This window comes from Rhinichthys klamathensis, unplaced genomic scaffold (genome assembly GCF_029890125.1).
Source record: "Rhinichthys klamathensis goyatoka isolate OS25496 unplaced genomic scaffold, OSU_Roscu_1.1 h1tg000059l_1, whole genome shotgun sequence".
Taxonomy (NCBI): Eukaryota; Metazoa; Chordata; class Actinopteri; order Cypriniformes; family Leuciscidae; genus Rhinichthys; species Rhinichthys klamathensis.
The window spans coordinates 1,424,786-1,443,240 of record NW_026606604.1 but is presented as its reverse complement, the minus strand read 5'-3'; the positions used below and the strand labels follow the sequence as shown (position 1 = coordinate 1,443,240).

At 38.9% G+C, this 18,455-nt stretch overlaps 2 protein-coding genes across 3 annotated transcripts in view; both read left to right on the top strand.

Annotated features, from left to right (window-relative positions):
* Window positions 1-519: 519 nt before the first annotated feature.
* myd88 (MYD88 innate immune signal transduction adaptor) lies at window positions 520-4,599 on the top strand. The gene is made up of 5 exons (XM_056248859.1): window positions 520-1,089; window positions 1,696-1,818; window positions 1,908-2,088; window positions 2,485-2,576; window positions 4,289-4,599. Exons 1-5 carry the CDS (start codon window positions 765-767, stop codon window positions 4,441-4,443), a joined length of 876 nt encoding a protein of 291 aa, XP_056104834.1. The 5' UTR covers window positions 520-764; the 3' UTR covers window positions 4,444-4,599.
* Window positions 4,600-7,059: 2,460 nt separating this feature from the next.
* oxsr1b (oxidative stress responsive kinase 1b) overlaps window positions 7,060-18,455 on the top strand; it is a 53,981-nt gene continuing 42,585 nt past the window's right edge. Inside the window, exon 1 of one of the 2 annotated variants that reach the window (XM_056248853.1) lies at window positions 7,060-7,314. In XM_056248853.1, the coding sequence (XP_056104828.1) occupies window positions 7,245-7,314 (70 nt within the window). In that variant the 5' untranslated portion in view covers window positions 7,060-7,244. The remainder of the gene's footprint in view (window positions 7,315-18,455) is intronic. The other variant, XM_056248854.1, reaches the window with a different exon arrangement.

Below are 18,455 nucleotides of genomic sequence, written 5' to 3'. Positions count from 1 at the left end.
GAAACAAAATTGTTTTGCTTCTTCTTTCTTTTTTTGTAAAATAATTATGCCAACATTTCTTTTTTCAAGACGTTCATTTGAACTAAAGTGTTTTTAGTGAGACTGTTTTTTACTCTCCTAACACTTGACCACATTCATTTAATTTAATTATCTATGTTTGGATAATTCTCTGTTCAATTTACTCATGTTGTCTAAATTATAATAATATTATAATTAACAATAAATTGACCACAGAAAATTCCAAACATAGACAAGTATTTACCTAATATTCAATACATTGAACCAAAACGCTCTTGGAAAGTAGACCATTTGAAGCCTTTTTTTTCTCAACAACTTTCTAGCGTAAAAGTTTCGGAAATTGTCCATATTTGGTGTTCTGCTCTTGCAAGCAGACCTGAGATCAGTTTTTTGCTGATCTCTCAATGACGCAGTAGATTCTAACAGCCGATCCTGAAACAGTCGATCCTCCCTTTTTTACGTAAACTTCGCACGGTCATGAGTCCATTGGCTGTACGCTTATTGCGTCATTTCTCTGACGTTTTCTAGTTTTGCGAACATTTCCTCAATCTTCACTTGGATTAAACAGCATGTGTTGTTGTTCAGTGTACTGTACTGCGTAGCATATATTCGTACATTTTGATTTCCTTCAGTTTATCGGTATCTTCAGTAAATGACACCTTAATATATTTAGCTTTTATTTTCTAAATCACGTTCTCTTCTGTAGTTAAACGAGGATACTAACAATCTCAGAGGATAACAGTGAGATGTTGCCCGTAAATATGGCATCAAAGTTAAGTAGCAGTATAAACCATGAGGAGATTCCAGTAACAGCTTTAAACTGCAATTTCCGAAAGAAACTGGGACTGTATTTGAATCCTCAAAACACAGTGGCAGCAGACTGGAGGACAGTCGCCGAAATGATGGACTATACCTACCTGGAGATCAAAAATTTCGAGAAAAGAGACTATCCCTTCGAAAAGGTTTTAACGGAGTGGGAAACTCGTCCAGAGGCCACAGTAGGAAATTTACTGTCGATTTTAGAAAAAGCGGAAAGGAAAGATGTTATATCAGATCTCAAAGAGATTATAGGTATGTCATCCATATTTTATTTACATTATAATATATACTTTATGTGATATAGCTTGTTGTAATAATATACAATACTATTATTACTGTTGCTACTAATATGTCAATAATTAAAATATATCATAAAATATTACAATTATTATTAATAATTAAAATGTTTGTTACGAATATTAATAAAATAAAAGTGCTTTATTTAGTAAATATATTATTAATATTAGTATTGTTGTTATTATTTTATATTCCCTTTCTTATAGCCTACAGTATTAACCCATAAGTAGAAAAAAGTGAATAAGAAAGGTCATGTTAATTCATGTCTACTTAATAAAAGGGTTAGTTCACCCAAAAATAAAATTTATCCCATAATTTACTAACCCTCAATTCATCCTATGTGTATATGACTTTCTTCTTTCAGCTTATATTTCTGTTATTATGGAAACAGACATTATTACATGACATCTTTTGAACACAAATATGCTCAAAGACCACGATTGAGAAAAGTATGACTAATCATGACTACCATTTTAAACATGCAATGTCATCGCTTATTTTGGACAAGAAGTGAAAGTCTCCAACTAAGTGTTATTGTATCTTGTTGGTGTTTCTGCACAGATGATGACTGCAGGAAGTATTTGGAAAGACAACTGAGGAAGCCCGTCCAGGTTCCAGTGGTGGACAGCTGCGGGCCCCGCACAAAGGAGCGAGAAGGAATCACGCTGTATGATGATCCACAAGGTGAGTTTTTTCCTTATTCAGTCTGAATGCACTGTAGAGTTAGTTGTTTATCAGTTTACCAAACTAATCATTGTCTTCATTGTCAACAGGACTAACACCGGAGACCTTTGATGCCTTCATCTGCTATTGTCAGAATGACTTCCAGTTTGTCCATGAGATGATCAAACAGTTGGAACAGACTGAATACAACCTGAGGCTGTGTGTATTTGACCGAGACGTCCTTCCTGGCACGTGTGTGTGGACCATCGCCAGTGAGCTCATAGAAAAAAGGTCTGTTTTGGGTTATTTTTCATCCAATGCTCAACACACACACACACACACACACACAAATACTTATTTTACAAAAATTTTAATTGTAATATTTAGCTGTAATATTTCTAAAACTGAATATCAACTCTTTATATCGTACAGTCGTGATAACTTTTCGTTGTTTATTTTATATGTTATAACTAAATTGTATATAAAATCATATCAGTGATTTATTGTTTATCAGCCATAACATAATTTCAAAAATCAGCGTATCAGCATTGGCTGGAATTTTAATATCGGACCATGCCTAGTTAATATTATTTCATAGATTTGTAAATTCTTGATGAATTGTCTAATATCTACTTTACATGTTTATAATCAATTGCAATGTTTGTAATAAAAAGAAATGTCCCATAGGTGTAAGAGGATGGTGGTGGTGATTTCCGATGACTATCTGGACAGTGATGCCTGTGACTTTCAGACTAAGTTTGCACTCAGCCTTTGCCCAGGTATAATATCTTTAATATTTATTTGAGTTGCATTACTGTTTTAATTTCTTCAGTAAGTGAGCTTATTAGGGCCAAAGGGCTTTTTGAGGCACTTAACATGCTTAAAATCTAAAATATGAAACTCAAATCAGAGTTGTCGGCCATTAGGCATGGTTGTGGTGGCAGACTCTCAGCACCCTTTTTTACAGTTTACATAAACTCGCTGCATATGTCATACATATGCACGTATGCGTATGATACTCTGTACATTTATAGTTCTCATTGAGCCAAATAACTTAAACCTAGTAGCTAATGATTTTGTGAATGCAGTGCATGCAGCAAACCTTTAAATAGGATTCATGTGATTGTCATCAAATTTAAACAGCATAATGCCGAGACATTGAAGATTCTAAATTGCAAATATTATTTTTATTGTCAAGTCAATTTTATTTGTATAGCACTTTTCACAAATTCACACATTAGTTGTGTCCCAAATGACTATGCACTTATATGCTTTGTACTCATCCGTGTAGTGTATGAATTTTATAAGGTTATTTTGTCATTCAACATTGGAGTCAAATGCCCCTCCCCCTCTGCTACGTAATTAAAGCTGCGACAGTTGAACATTGTCCAACATTCCAACATTTTTCAGTTAATTTAGTGCATCATCCGGGTATTTAAAGTGTACTTTTTCTATTTGGAACTTTCAGTGTGAACACACTACTCGCACTGTTTATACTACTAAACGTCATAGAATAGTGCATAAGTATGCGAATTTGGGCGCACCTATTGTTTCAAAGCAGCTGCACAAAAAATCATGATGTTATTACTCATAATATCTTAATGTCTAAAGGTGCGGTCAAATTAGTGAAATTTCAGCAAAATGTACATGCAAAAAAATCTCAATAATGTAGTGATGTGTAAAGCACAGCTCACACAGAAGTCAGTTTCAAACCCAGCAGCTTTCTGTTGATCAGCATGGCAAATGTGTGTAACCAAATGAAATCTGCATGGGGAACTTTACACCTTCACACAAAACTCCAGATCGTGCTGATTCCTATTGAAATGACCGGATTTTGCCCACAACATTTTGTGGAGCAACAAAAAAAATGGCCGCACCTTGATAGTTGCATTTAGCAGATTAGAGCTAGCCGATGCCGATAACCGTTTACATTTTAAAATTTAATTTCTATATAGTATGAAATGCTTTATATGGCTTCTATATACATTACTTTATATGGATTATTGGTTTTGCCATGGCTAGGATATGAATTTGTGGTGAAAAAAAAGTAAAACAGGAAGTATCTCCTATTTTTTGTGTGCATTCAGTGATTTTGATCAAACTTGAGCTGAATATTTGGTCATGGAGGGTGATCACATGAACATGACTATTGTGAGTAACGGTCATATCGCCACCTGGCAGCAGAAAGTGTGTCACTTGCAACAGGCTTTTGAAATAGTCCTCCTATATTTACCCACATAAAAGCATGTGCCCACCTTTTGTTTTTCTAGAGCCAACAGGTGGTGATTGAGCCCGTCATCGCTGCTTGCAGCTATATTTTAACCATTGAATTCTGCAGTTGTTGCTCTATATATTTTTCCATCTCTTTATATGATATATGATCAATATTGTAAGCTGTGCTGAAGTATGCATTTCATGTCATGAAAACTGAAGGATAATGCAGCTATAAAAGCAGCATAGAAATGCTCTTTTCGTTTTGTCTCTTCTGCAGGAGCTCGCTCTAAACGCCTAATCCCTGTTGTCTACAAAACAATGAAGAAGCCTTTTCCCAGCATTCTCCGTTTTCTGACCATCTGTGATTACACCAGACCCTGCACACAGGTTTGGTTCTGGACCCGACTGGGCAAGGCGCTCTCACTCCCCTGAACTTTTCTGTAGAAACCAGTAAAGGTTTACTATACAGTCATCACCAGGTAAAGCACACTATTCTCTATGGAGGATGAAGGGAAAATCCCTTCTGTGATTTTTGCTCGCTTGGAGAGTTTCTCAGACTCAGTGGTGAGTCCAGCTTATGAACATTTTTAACAAAGGTACTTTTTATGGTATTTACATCTGTGCCCTTATCAAAAGGTTGCTCAGCTTTCCAAAGCAAATCCCAAAAATGGTTCCTCATTTAGTTTTTTTTTTCTTGTCTTGTAATGTGCAGAAGTTTTTCTTTTGTTTTTTTGTTCATGTTAAGTGTTTTTGCATCTGAAATCTGAATGAGCATAATCATCCAGCTGTTATTTCAATTTATTCCCGGTTTGCTATCACTAAACTTTGATTATAGCCTATTGCAGTGATGGTACACTCTTAAAAATAAAGGTCCCGAAAGGGAGTTTTCACAGCCATGTTGGGTTCCCTAAAGATACTTTCAGTCAACATTTCTTAAAAGACACATCTTTGTGTGAAGAACATTTTAATAATCTAAAGAACCTTTTGTGGAATGCAAAGGTTCCATGGATGTTAAAGGTTCTTCATGGAACCATCAAAGTCAATTCAAAACCTTCATTTTTAGCACTGTATTTAGTACTATGGGCACACAAGAACATGAACACTTTTTTGCTCTGTTGTTAATCTGTATTTCATACTGGCAGTGTTTTGTATTATACAATATTCGTGTGAAATATATTTGTGTATATTATGTTTGTTCTGCTATTTGCCATGAACATTATTACTCGGCATTTCCCAGACTGTCACAGTCTTTATCTTGGGTACGCAGTCACGGTTGGTTAACCTTGTTTTTACTTCTTGAATACCTCAATCTTCCTCTGACGACACATGTTCATCTGCACAGAAAAGATAATGGCTTTTGATCTGTTAGATCAGACTTTATGACTGTTGATTCAATTATCTTTGTAATTTTTTTTTTTTTGCATAGAATTAATTTCAAAAGATTTGCTTCCTCTGTTTTAACGATTTATGAAACTGGGTTTGTATTTGTTTGTATTGTTGCTTGTGTCACAACTTATAAGCTATACAGGTAACTTTTAATTGATCTTTATATGAAAACAAAACACCTTTTATCTCCTGTGCTCACCGTTTAGACATACATCACGACAGCATTGTGCATATAGTATATATATATATAGCTGCTATGCATATTATTTGCATTATTAGCAAAAAGCTTAATCATATTTTATATAGTAGGTCATTTATGTGTGTACGTCTGTATATAGATCAAGTTGGCCACATTTACCACTTCCTGTTAGTGGAAACTGTTTCTACGAAGCAGCGAGAAATACATTCTTCTGAAGCAGATTAGGAAAACCAACAAACAAGTAATTTCTGCAGTACACCTTGCCGATTTCATGACAGGAACTTTTTGAAATGTGTTGCGTGGGTGTGAGAGGATGGACATGTCTCTCGTTTTATTACTATATATATATATATATATATATATATATATATATATATATATAAATCATATAATAAAATTCATTGTAGTTTTTTGTTGTTTTTGCCATGTTGTCCCCGGGTTGTCACTTAACATAAAATGTATTAAAATATTCTTGGGAATGTTGTTGTAATCGATCCTCAGTTTATAGGATATTCCTGTGTTCTCAATTTTCGCTTCATTCTAGTCTTTTGCAATATCCCTTTAACTAAAGTCATGACATCATCCTCCAGGAAGTGACAATAATTAGCCAGGTTCGATTGTGATGTTTTGTTGAATTAGTTGGTTTGTCTCACTTTAGAACATTCCGTCCAACATTCTAAAATGAACTTACAGAAATTAATATGAACCAATCATTTATTTGAAATATTTAGATTGTATTGGACACACTCAGTAATGCCTACATTTAGCGCTTTATTCCCATCCTGTTAGTTTTCTGTTAATGTTCTTATCACTAAATAATCAAGCTATAATTAAAAGAAACGATTAAATTATTATTTATTTCTGGAACTCTTCTACATTTTCAAATGAATACTTTTTGAGGAATGGCATGTGTCCTGTTTATTCCACGAGATGGCGGCATAATTACCTGTAAAAAAATGGCTACAATGTATTTTATCACTATTTGAAGTTAAAAGTGTAACAGAGCTAGGGACGATTTTTCACCAATTATTGCAATAATTGACCTTGTGCGAAAGTGCTGAACTAGGTTTTGAAGGTTATGCTTCTTGCAGTACTGTACTGACGTTTAAGTTTAGTTTAATTTTGTGTAGGCCTAAAGAACTAGTGTTCTATTATTGTGTAAACTATTAAGGTATATCATTCTTGATTATTCTTCTTGCTTAGCTTTTTAAATATTTGCAATGATAATAACTTTAGTTTCCACCAAATAAATGATACATTTGTTGTTAATACTGGGAAATAATAATACTGAATGGCACAAGTCTTTGCAGTAATATTAGCTAGTAACTGATATTTTTCCGGAATGTACATGTACAGTACAATGGTAAGTATTTTAAGGGAGATAATAGATGATGATCGGGTGATTATTACACACCCAAGATGGCCGTCTATCTAGCCCGTCAGTGTGTAGGAATGTGGTGGGCGGGGCTTTTGGCGCTGGTGGCAAAGTTTGGGAATGATAGAAAGGCTATTGAAGATAATCGTGGAGAGGAACTGGAATGCTACTGCTTTGCGGATTACAGTAACATTTACACGTTGTTTTCTGCAAGCACCCAACACCAGTGCTTGGATTCATCAGGATCTAAATAAAGGTACGCAATCCTGAGACATGTCGGAGGACCTGAGCTCCCAACCCTGGTCCATCAACAAGGATGACTATGAGCTGCAGGAGGTTATCGGTGAGTGTGTACCTTATATGATAGCCGGTGAATACATAGGTTTGTGTGTATCTAGAACTCTTATTTGCCACAAAACGGTGCGTGAAAGTGAGTTGTGCGTGTTGTTGTTGTTCAATGTACAGTAGGTTGGTGGTTCTGTAAATATGGGGTTTTAAATTGTTTTTAAACCAGGGTTTGTGATTTTAAACTAATTAGCACTTGTTATAAGCACATGACATTAGATTTCAACTCAAAAAGTCTTAATTTGAGTTAAAAGCTAATGAGTTAGGTAGGTGTCTGGTGGTCTGCAAAAAACTCAACCTCCACTTCAGTTGTCAAGCCTGTCACGTATGCCAAATTCAACCTCTCTCTCTCTCCCCCCCCCCCCCCTCTCTCAACATATTTAACCGTTCACCACCTTACTGAAATGCAGGTGGTGTAGATGTTGAAGTTTAATGGCACCCATGTGAACAGCCGTTTGACAGAGTTTGCATGGTAGTATTTGAAGACATCTGCCTAACAGCAAAATTATTCAGCAAGCGACAACGCCTCATTCTGCTGATAAGCCCGAACACGTGCAGTAACACTTCTTCAGTAATGACACCCTTTTTATTTCCTTCTTTAATATTCTCAATTCTCAGTATATTGTAGTGCACCTATTGGTTGACAGAATTGTGGTACCGCCCACTTTTACCTTTGGTTAAAAACTGCTTACTGACTAGTACTCAGCGTTTGTTTACAGATGACTGTTGAAACATTTCTAAGAGTTAGCATGGTCTGCTTAATTTAGAACCGAGTCATATGTCAGACCGGTGAGAACCATACGTCTTTTCATTGTGGGTCTCAAAAACCCACAGAGAACGTCCAGCACGAGCACATGCTGTCATAAACTAGTGCGCGCGCAGACTCTATACGAACCTCTGGCTCTGTAACATTCCATTCATGCATGGGTCATCGCTCCACATTTACATCAGTGAAAGTAATAAATAAAGATCATGTGATATTTATTTATTCATGGACTAGATAGTGTTTTGGTTGACAATCAATTTTGTATGACCTTTTATATTCAGGTAGTGAATAAATAACTCTGGTGGTTTGGTCTGGGGATGCATTGAACAAGATGTTTGACAGTATGGTTTCTCCCATTTGTTCTGTAATAAGTGCACCATATGTGGCTTAACATTTTCCACCACCCTCTTGTCGTGTGGCCATAAAGACACTGTCATAAGCTGTAACTCTTTTTGATGATCCATGACTGACCAGCAAGTTTTTACAGCCAGTCAGTAAGAGTAAGGTTCTCCAATGATCTTATTCCATGTGTTACTCTCTTCATTCTCTGAGCACTTTACTGTTTGATTTAATCTCGTCACATCGCAGGGTTTTAGCAGGAGATTACCTCCTCTATGCACAGTCACACGAGTGCTGGAAGAGTCATCTGATACCTGACATACTTCTTTCCAGAGCTTTAGACCCCAAAGGGAGCTTTTTGCATGTTCCGTGTTTTACTAGTTTCCAAAGCTGTAAAGCTCTCGCCAGAGTAACTCATAATGCAGTTCAAACTTTAACCACTTTTTTAGTATTAAATTGGTAATAAATTGCCCTCATCCTCTATTATAGTGTCACGTTTTAATAATACAAAAACAATGGATTAAAAATATGCACAACTAACTGCATCACATAAAATATTGATCTATATTGATTTTTGCTTGCCCTTCTCTGGAAATAGATATTTTGACATTTATATATATATATATATATATATATTTTTTTTTATTCAAAGTGACTGTGAACATTAGGTGGTATATTATATATACTTGATAATGGCCCAAGTGTTCAACAATTAAATTAGCTTTTTCTCTAAAATTATTACGCATTAGGGCCTAGCCTGTGTCTAGTTTCCTAACTGAGTGTGTGTGTGTGTGTGTGTGTGAGAGAGAGAGAGAGAGAGAGAGAGAGAGAGAGAGAGAATGTAAGACTGGTCAAACCTGTTACCTTTTTTCTACTATGTCTCCTTTTTTGACTCATCAGCTCTAAAAGTACCTCACACCTTACATGTCAACTTGTGGAAGAGGAATGTATCATCTTTCATGCTTTACGCAGACACAAAAATTACTTTGATATCTCAGCTTCATGTTAAAAAGTATCCTTAGTCTGGACTTGTCTTTTAATAAGTCATCTTTCTTTTTAAAGCTTTTTATCGAAGTGCACTGATATAGCCTAGACCTCAAAGTTTCGGGTTTGTTTTTGTAAGCTGCAATTTACCCAAAAGATTTAGTTATTATCCCCAAATTCCTGGAAACACCCTCTGTATGTCTCCCTGTGAGAATATGTTGTGCCCTCTAGCATGCACCTTCAGAATTGCTTCTTTGTTGTAACCTGGCATGTGACGTGACATGCTAAAACAGGAGTTCATGCTAGAGGCGAGTTTGATTGTACACCTTCTGGAGTTCAAGTTTAAGGTTGGACATCTCAAGCTTCAGTATCTTGTTATAATCATACTGTACTTAAATCGCAGTCTCGGACGGTTACTATTCTGTCTTTAAACTCATTCCCAGGTGTCCCAGGACCAAAATAATTGAAACAGTGACGTTTGATAAGCTCTAAAGTCCCGTTATGGCAAGTCATTTCACTCGGCGGCCATCTTTGAAACGCCTCTTGGGCGGCTATTTTAGGCCCCGTCCACACTACTGCGTTTTCGTTTAAAAACGGAGACCTTTTGCTACGTTTGCACCTCCCGTCCACACTAAAACGGCAAAAACGGAGACCCAAAACGGGGAAGTTTAGAAACGCTGCCGACCCGTTTTTCGTTTTGAATCTCCGGAGGGCGTTTTAGTGTAGACGGGTCAAAACGGAGGACTTTAGAAACGTTGACGTAGAGGCTCACGCTCGGCTCTATGATTGGGTGTCATCAGTCATGGCGTATATCTTTGCTAGCCACTGTTGTACAAGTAAATTCTGCATTTTACAACGCTATAACTGCCTACATGCGCCGGAGTCAAGCTATTATTCGAGTGATCTGTGACAATTCCCATGTGCAGCGGCGGCGTTGACCGTACGGAGCGTCGGTTTGTGGTTAACCCAGAGCATGGTGGGATAATTTTATCAATGAAGTTGTGTTTACACCGGGACGCGCATGCCCAGTGTTGGTGAATGGTCACGTGATCCACGTTTTCAGTCGTTTTAATGTGGACGGAGATCAATTCTAATACGCAGCTAAAACGCTGGTGTGGACGGAGATCGTATTCGTTTTAATTATCCGTTTCTAAACTAAAACGCAGTAGTGTGGATGGGGCCTTAGTCATGCTTGTACAGCTCCTATCTCTTTGAATGGGGACGCATCGAATTCTCCAAAGCTGTTCAGCAGGCTTACGATTAAATTTCATATTTGAATTCACCAATGAAATCTGACAACTGTTTAATAATCATGACAAAAACCTGCGTTTTTCAGGCTGGACCAGCCAATGGCGCATGTGCAGTCATAAGCAAGCGTCTCAGAACACTGAGTGTTTCTATCGCAACTGGAGCTTCTAATGCCAGCTGCAGTTACGCAATGACTTTACCAATTGGCGATGGGCTAATGGGCTTATTTGGAAGGCGGGTCTTATTCTACTATATTGCGCTTTGCACACTTTCTCCCATAATATGAGTGCACCGTCTTTGTACATCTGAAGTCTTTGTTAGTGCTTCTGAAATGGCCATTTTGACTGTGTCAATAGCTATGTTTCCATCCAAAGTTGTGAATTTAACTTATGCGCAAAATGGGAATATCACTTTGACGACAGACTTTGTCCAGGCATTTTTTTAATTATTTTGATTATTTGAATTGGTCATTTCAGAATGACCAAAACAGCATTTCAGATGCTTTGCAACAGGATTGGTCCGCTGGTTAATCCAGTTATGCCGTCCTCTCGCACAAAGGCACATGAGTTTTTGATGCGCATTTGTAGAATTTAACCGCATCTTGGCGTTTCCATCAGTGCTGTTTTTATGCGATATCCCAAAATGCACGTAAAAATAGGTGCATGGAAACATGGCTAGTAACTATTTTGTGCACAGCGTGGATAAGCTACAACAGGTAAACATGTCAGCTGTGTCTAGGGTTTTGTTGACAATATCGATTTCTCGATTTTAATCAAACTTCATTCTGATGAACCAATTCTTTAATCCCAAAATCTGTCTTTTAGTTAATAGCCGCGTTTCCACCGCAGGAACTTTCCCCAGGAACTTTGGGGTGGTACTCCGTGTGTTTCGACCGCAGGAACTTTCCCCAGGAACTTTGGGGTGGTACTCCGTGTGTTTCAACCGCAGGAACGTTCCCCAGGAACTTTGGGGTGGTACTCCGTGTGTTTCAACCGCAGGAACGTTCCCCAGGGACTTTGGGGTGGTACTCCGTGTGTTTCAACCGCAGGAACGTTCCCCAGGAACTTTGGGGTGGTACTCCGTGTGTTTCGACCGCAGGAACTTTCCCCAGGAACTTTGGGGTGGTACTCCGTGTGTTTCCACCGCAGGAACTTTCCCCAGGAACTTTGGGGTGGTACTCCGTGTGTTTCGACCGCAGGAACTTTCCCCAGGAACTTTGGGGTGGTACTCCGTGTGTTTCCACCGCAGGAACTTTCCCCAGGAACTTTGGGGTGGTACTCTGTGTGTTTCCACCGCAGGAACTTTCCCCAGGAACTTTGGGGTGGTACTCCGTGTGTTTCCACCGCAGGAACTTTCCCCAGGAACGTTGGGGTGGTACTCCGTGTGTTTCGACCGCAGGAACTTTCCCCAGGAACTTTGGGGTGGTACTCCGTGTGTTTCGACCGCAGGAACTTTCCCCAGGAACTTTGGGGTGGTACTCCGTGTGTTTTGACCGCAGGAACTTTCCCCAGGAACTTTGGGGTGGTACTCCGTGTGTTTCGACCGCAGGAACTTTCCCCAGGAACTTTGGGGTGGTACTCCGTGTGTTTCCACTGCAGGAACTTTCCCCAGGAACTTTGGGGTGGTACTGCATGTGTTTCGACCGCAGGAACCAGGGTCTAAATAAAGTTCCGGGTGAAAAGTCCCTGCTTGCGAGGTAGTACTTTTTCAAAATTCTGGAACTTTCGGGGATGGGACTTGGGCATGATGATTGGTTGCGTTTATGCCGCATTTTGATTGGTTCAAAATCTGTTGCGGTGCGTGCAGTCCTACGTCACCGGACTAATTTGCCAGAAACGCAGAAAGCAACAGGTCTGGGGGAAAAAAGTTCTTGTGACAAATTGTTCTGGGTAATTTCGGTGGAAAGGCGGCTTATGCTGCTTTCAGTTGATGCGGGAACAAAACTTCACTGTGCATTATTTGTAGCATGTTTGCCATCCAATAATCGCAATAGAGGGTAAAAAATAACCCAGGAAATTCTTAGTGTACCCTCTTTGTGCTTTGTTACTTTTGATATGAAACAAACTCAGCTTTCAAATTCTTTGGATTTTTCATCACAAAATTCAAACAATAAATATCGTTTGATGGCAGCTTTTATTTGAGTGTTGACAGAGACTATTTATATAGAGACATGCCACTTACTCAATCCTCAATACAACTATATAGGGAAAACCCGTAACGCCAAAGATGGCGGTTGTATGCACATGTCCCGCCCCTCCCGCTGGAAAGCCAATCGTCTGCCTTTAACAGTCAAGCCGGGAAACATTTAAGCCTATCGTCTGGTTCCACTGACGCATGCGCACAGTTGAGGTTTGCGACAGTGGAAAATACGTTACTGTTTGAAAAGGCGGCAGATTTGATATGCAGTGTATGTGTGCGTTGTGTAAATATCAGACATCCCCAAGTGTCTACCGCATATTTATAGCGGCTCCCTGATGCCCAAAATTAGTTCAAATCTCCCGGAAACTAGAGCGAGCGAGCGAGAGCTCACACATACTGTGTTTCAAACCGTGCAGCGCGCGCACGTCAGAGGGAGAGAACCCTTGCGCATGCGTAGTAAAGTATAACCTGTGGGGGAAAAGGCGTTTTAAATCTTATTTTGGGGCAAAGTCATCAAACTTTTTCAGCGATTTTTATCATATTTTACTGCTGTTTCTATACATAATAATAATAATAATAATAACTTCAATTTATATAGCGCCTTTCAAAGTACCCAAGGACGCTTAACAATCAACATGAGAAAGGGAAGGGTAGAATTAAGATAAGGGCAAAGGCCAGGGGAGCTAGAGTCCATAGGCCTCATTGAAAAGGTGTGTTTTGAGCTGGCATTTAAAGGTTAAAAGTGAGGAGGCAGAGCGGATCTCATGGGGAAGCTTGTTCCAAAGTGAAGGAGCACCAACACAGAAAGCTCTATCACCAAATGTCTTAAGCCTGGACTTAGGAACAGCAAGCAGGTCCTTGTCAGAGGAACGCAGGGACCGTGACTGAGTGTAGGGATGGAGAAGATCAGTAATGTACTGGGGTGCAAGTCCATGAAGGGACTTGTACGTCAGGAGGAGGATTTTATATTTGATGCGGGACTTAACTGGCAGCCAATGAAGCTTCATCAGGATGGGAGTAATGTGAAGACCTGCAGTTTTTATGTCCCGGTGACCAGTGAAAGTGCAGTTCTTACTCTCTGCCCATTCATTTAGATAGGAGCCTGGTCTTGTTAGTCCGAAATAGCTGCCCGGAGGCGTTGCCAAGATGGCGGCCGAGTGGCACGACTTGCCTAAAAGGACTTTGGTGTTGATGATGATTAAATTTGAATTGATAATTTGATTAAACTTTAATTTGGCTTCAGTTTTCAGCTAATTGAAAACAGAAATAAGTTTCTGTGTTTCGGTAAAAAAATTAATTGCAGTGTACTAGCCTAATCTTCAATCCTAAATCTCTTGAATCATGAATGGAGAAGTCTTGATTTACAGGATAATGTATAGGCTTGATAAGCATAGACTAATAAAGGAGCTGGTTGCTCTTCTGTCACTTTATTTGGGCTCATTTTATGGTGCTAAGCATTTCTGTGTGTCTGAATCCTTGTGTAAACCGGCCAGTGGTGTTGAGCCCAGCTGGACGCTGTAGTTGCTGACCAGAGCAGCTTTTATGAAGGCCCTGTTTTCTTGTATTCCAAGTATTGCTTCAGTTGGTTTAGAGAAATGCACTAAAAGAATGAGTGACTGTATGTGAAATAAAAAAAACACTTTGTTTTCATCAGCCACCTTGTAATTATTAATAGTGCTTACTGCTTAGCAAAGCATCTCTATTATTGCTCATGTTTACGGTTAGAGATCTGAACACACCCTAACCGTAAATGTTAATCTTCAGTGCATAAATCATCCTCCACCGTTGTTCTATAGACATGAATGATACCTCAAATAGTTTGTAAGCCATCTGACCTTTTTCTTTGTGGATGATAAAATGGCTGGGGGAAAAACACATGCATTAAAGGTTGGGCGAAAGACATATTTAGCCACCAGAATATTATAGTGACTTGTGAATGGTACTTTTGACTTTGACGAATGAGCAACTTGAGGAGCTTACTAACAACTGAACTTGACGCTTGCTAGCAACTGCTTTCTTCTCGGAAGCTTTGCATTAAAAGACCTAATAAATCTGCTTTGTGTCTGGGTCCTGATCACCCTGTCAGGGTTTATTCTGCGATACAACCTGCTGGATGTACATTATCCCTTACTTACTGGTAAATTGCAGAACCAGTTTACCGTAAAAAAAAAAAAAAAAGGTCCTGTTCACATGATCTTACTGGTAATTTACCAGTAAGTGGAATTTTAACCTGACTGTATGTGTAAAAGGGGCTAATGTGAGGCTTTTTTTATTTACATAAAAATTGCTAATTACCTGCACAAAACTACTTCCTAGGAGGACTTGGGTGGATTATAGATGACAGTCAGGTGACTTATCTGAAACAGCTGCGCGATTAATCAACCACCCACACGATCTTATTCCTAAATGACAGCGATTCGCCAGTGTCTAGTAAACCTTTGACACTGAAACATTCAAATCTGTGCTCGCGCTGCCACTGAGCCAGAGAAATCAGTTGTCATTGTGGCGAGCAGGACGAGGCCGAGTGACGTGAGAGCGGCGCGAGGCCGGTGGCGCGAGTGATAATGAACGACACCTGTGAGACGCACCGGTCCTCGCATCTCTCACGGAGGAGCGGAAGCATAAAGGAGGAGCGACGACGGTGAAGATCGAGAGAGGAACAGGCTGTATGTTATGTTGTGTTTTGTTTCTGTGGCCAGCAGTCGTCCGTGAGGGGCTGCTGGCTTTACTTTCATTTTGTATTTGTTTATTTTATTATTAAAGTGTTGAATGTTCGCCGGTTCCCACCTCCTTCTTTCCATAACATCTGAACCCCGTTACAGTCATGTATAGGTACGAACAAGCTTTACAAACAGTTTTTTGAACCACACAGTAGGCCTATGGAGAAGGACTGGGAAAAAAGTTTAGTTCAGATATAAACACTGACGGTAGCGATCAAAATCGAGTAATTCAATGTTTTGAAAGTAACTTGGGCTTTAAATAACAATGATATCAATTACATCGTAATTGTTATGCAAATTACAGTACTAGATGGCGACCAGTGACTGTTAAAAGATGTATTTGTCATTGAATCATTCATTCAAGAGATTCGTTCAAAAAGGTTGATTGATCTAGTAATGAAAAAAAAGTTTGATTCATCCAGTAATGAAACAAATTAAGTATTTATGAATTGAATCATTCTTTCAAACCATTAAAAAAAAATCCTTCAAATTAATGAAACCTTTTAAAATAGACTGGAGCAATTAACATTTTGGCAGAACCTCTAGTACATAACTTCTTTTTTTTTTTAGTTGTCTGTTCAGAATCGTAGAAAAAAGTGATCTCTATTTAACAAGTATGTCAAAGGCAAATAAAATTATTTTAAAGTTATCCAGAATCATGCAGAATGCATTACTGAAATTATCACTGAAAAGTGGCATGTTTTCCTTCAGAATTTTCTATAAATTATTTTAAAACGAACTTACTGGGCATTCGTCAAAATATGAGCAGAAAATGTTTTGGCCAGATTCGCCAGGTTTTTCTAAAACCCAATTACAGTGTTATGAAATAGGCCATGTGTGTTTAGTTTACCATCCACTTTTAGGCTGTAAACACAATGCAGTATGTTTCACCTCCCACTCCAATTCTGAGAACTTGTGAACAGTTTTAATTTCATAGAATTGAAGCTGAAGGCAGGCACATGTTCTTTCCATTAAAAGCGTGACATTAAATGGAGTTGAAATTAGTCAACGTTTCCTTTGGTCTTCCAGCCAAGGATGGGTTTGTCTGATTTGCTTTGACCACGTTACTGTTAATCACAGACAAAGATTTGTTTTAGCTGGATCCGATTGTATTAAACCATGTAGTCCAGGAGGATTTCTCGGGTACTTCTCTTATTCCACTCTCCGCTGGAGTTTGGAGCACACTCAGCTGAACCATTGTGTTGGTATCTTCCCAGGGGAATTGGAGTCTTGTTATTTTACTGATCCTAGCTGTTTTTTCCACCTCAGAGAGCACAGAGTCTCCTCGGATGGAGTCAGACCCGTGCTCTGTTCCTCTCAGCTTCCACAGTCCTTCACTGTTCTAGACTGGAAATGTTTGATTACTGCTGTTTGACAGTCTGAGACTGTAAGGCGAAAAATAAGCTGTGTTTATCAATGTTGCCTTGAGTTGGAAATTCTTTTTCCCTTTTAAGAGCGAATGAGTCATTAGGTGTGTTCAACTTGAAGTGGCGCTGCACAGACCGATCGGTGTATGACAGGGGCGGTTTTAGGATTTGGTCTTCAGGGTGGCTTAGCCTTTCTTAGTGAGAATGTGGAGCAGGAGACCATTGCCTAAGTGGTGCCTCTTTGTAAATTGGTACCATTGCTATATAGTAAGTCATAATACCCTACCAGTGCTTAAATTATTCAATACAAAAACTTTATGAATTATATAATGATACCAGTCTTACTAGTTTTAATTGCTAAAAAACAAAAATATGGACACAAACAATCTATTAGCACGCGAGTACCGAATTAATAAAATTTCACTTAGTCTTGCGCTGGAATGGCTTAAAATCATTTGAATGTTTAAACTGATAAGACTTAAAACACGTGAAAATTATAAACTTTCTTGTAGCAAATTAAGCAATTCTGGCTCGATCTTTGAGATAGGTGATTATAGTTTTAGGGGGGCTGAGACAACAGACAAAACACTTAAAAACGGTCAAGAACCACCCCTGCGTGCTGTATGACAATGCGAGATCCATGCTTTTGAATCACTGTTGTGGTATATTGATGTTATACGTCGATCAGTCTGCGCAGTGCCACTTCAAGTCGAACACACCTATGTTCTTCATGATTCTGACTACACTTGCTGTTCTGTATGCTTTTTAGAGAGTATGTAAAAAGAACCAGTTCAAATATGACTACCTTTCTTCATCATTCGGACTACAGTGATTGTGCTGTAGGCTATGTCACTAAAAAGAATCAGTTCATATGATTAACTTTCCTTATCAATCAGACTTCGGTTGAACTGTATGTTTTTGGTTCACAATCTTCATCAATTGGACTGCACAGGTTATGTTGAAAGCTTTGAATCCAGTTAAAAGAACCAGTTCATACGAGTCATAAGAGTCATAAGAGTCATACATTCAGTTTCTGAATCAGGCTACACCAGTTGCACTCTGTTTTTGATTCATTAAATACAACCGGTTCATGTGAGTCATTTGTTCAGGAATTGGTCTACACCAGACATGCTGTATGTTAAGACATGTTTTGCTATCATTGCTGTTATTTCGAAGGTTTTGCGAAAATCGCCCTCCGTCTTTTTCTGCTACATTCTCCACCAATTGTCCAGATGTTCTTTTCCGAACTCCAATTCGCCCTCAAAGTGAATCTTACGAATTCCTGTGCATCAAGTGCTCCATCAGAGCTTTTCTCTTGTACGAAGCTCCCTAAGTGTGACATGTCTCAGTGCGGCCCAGAATAGTGTGCGGAATGCAAGCCTAGGAAATGTAATAAAGGGCTCCTGAGAGAACAAGCTGACTCAAGGTAGCACAAACAGAGAGCTATGCATGAAGGAACACATTCACACCGCTCTGAGGGACCTCAGCCTATTTCAGATGCTGGTCTATTGTGTGTGTGTGTGTGTGTGTGTGTGCGTGTCCAAATGAACCTGTTTCTTGACAAGTGTGGCTTTGA

What these genes read in the sequence shown, in the direction of transcription:
- myd88 (XM_056248859.1), top strand. Translation starts at nt 765, where the DNA reads ATGTTGCCCGTAAATATGGCATCAAAGTTAAGTAGCAGTATAAACCAT. An exon ending in AGATCTCAAAGAGATTATAG is followed by an intron (nt 1,090 to 1,695) that starts GTATGTCATCCA and finishes GTTTCTGCACAG; the next exon opens with ATGATGACTGCAGGAAGTAT. An exon ending in TGCACTCAGCCTTTGCCCAG is followed by an intron (nt 2,577 to 4,288) that starts GTATAATATCTT and finishes TCTCTTCTGCAG; the next exon opens with GAGCTCGCTCTAAACGCCTA.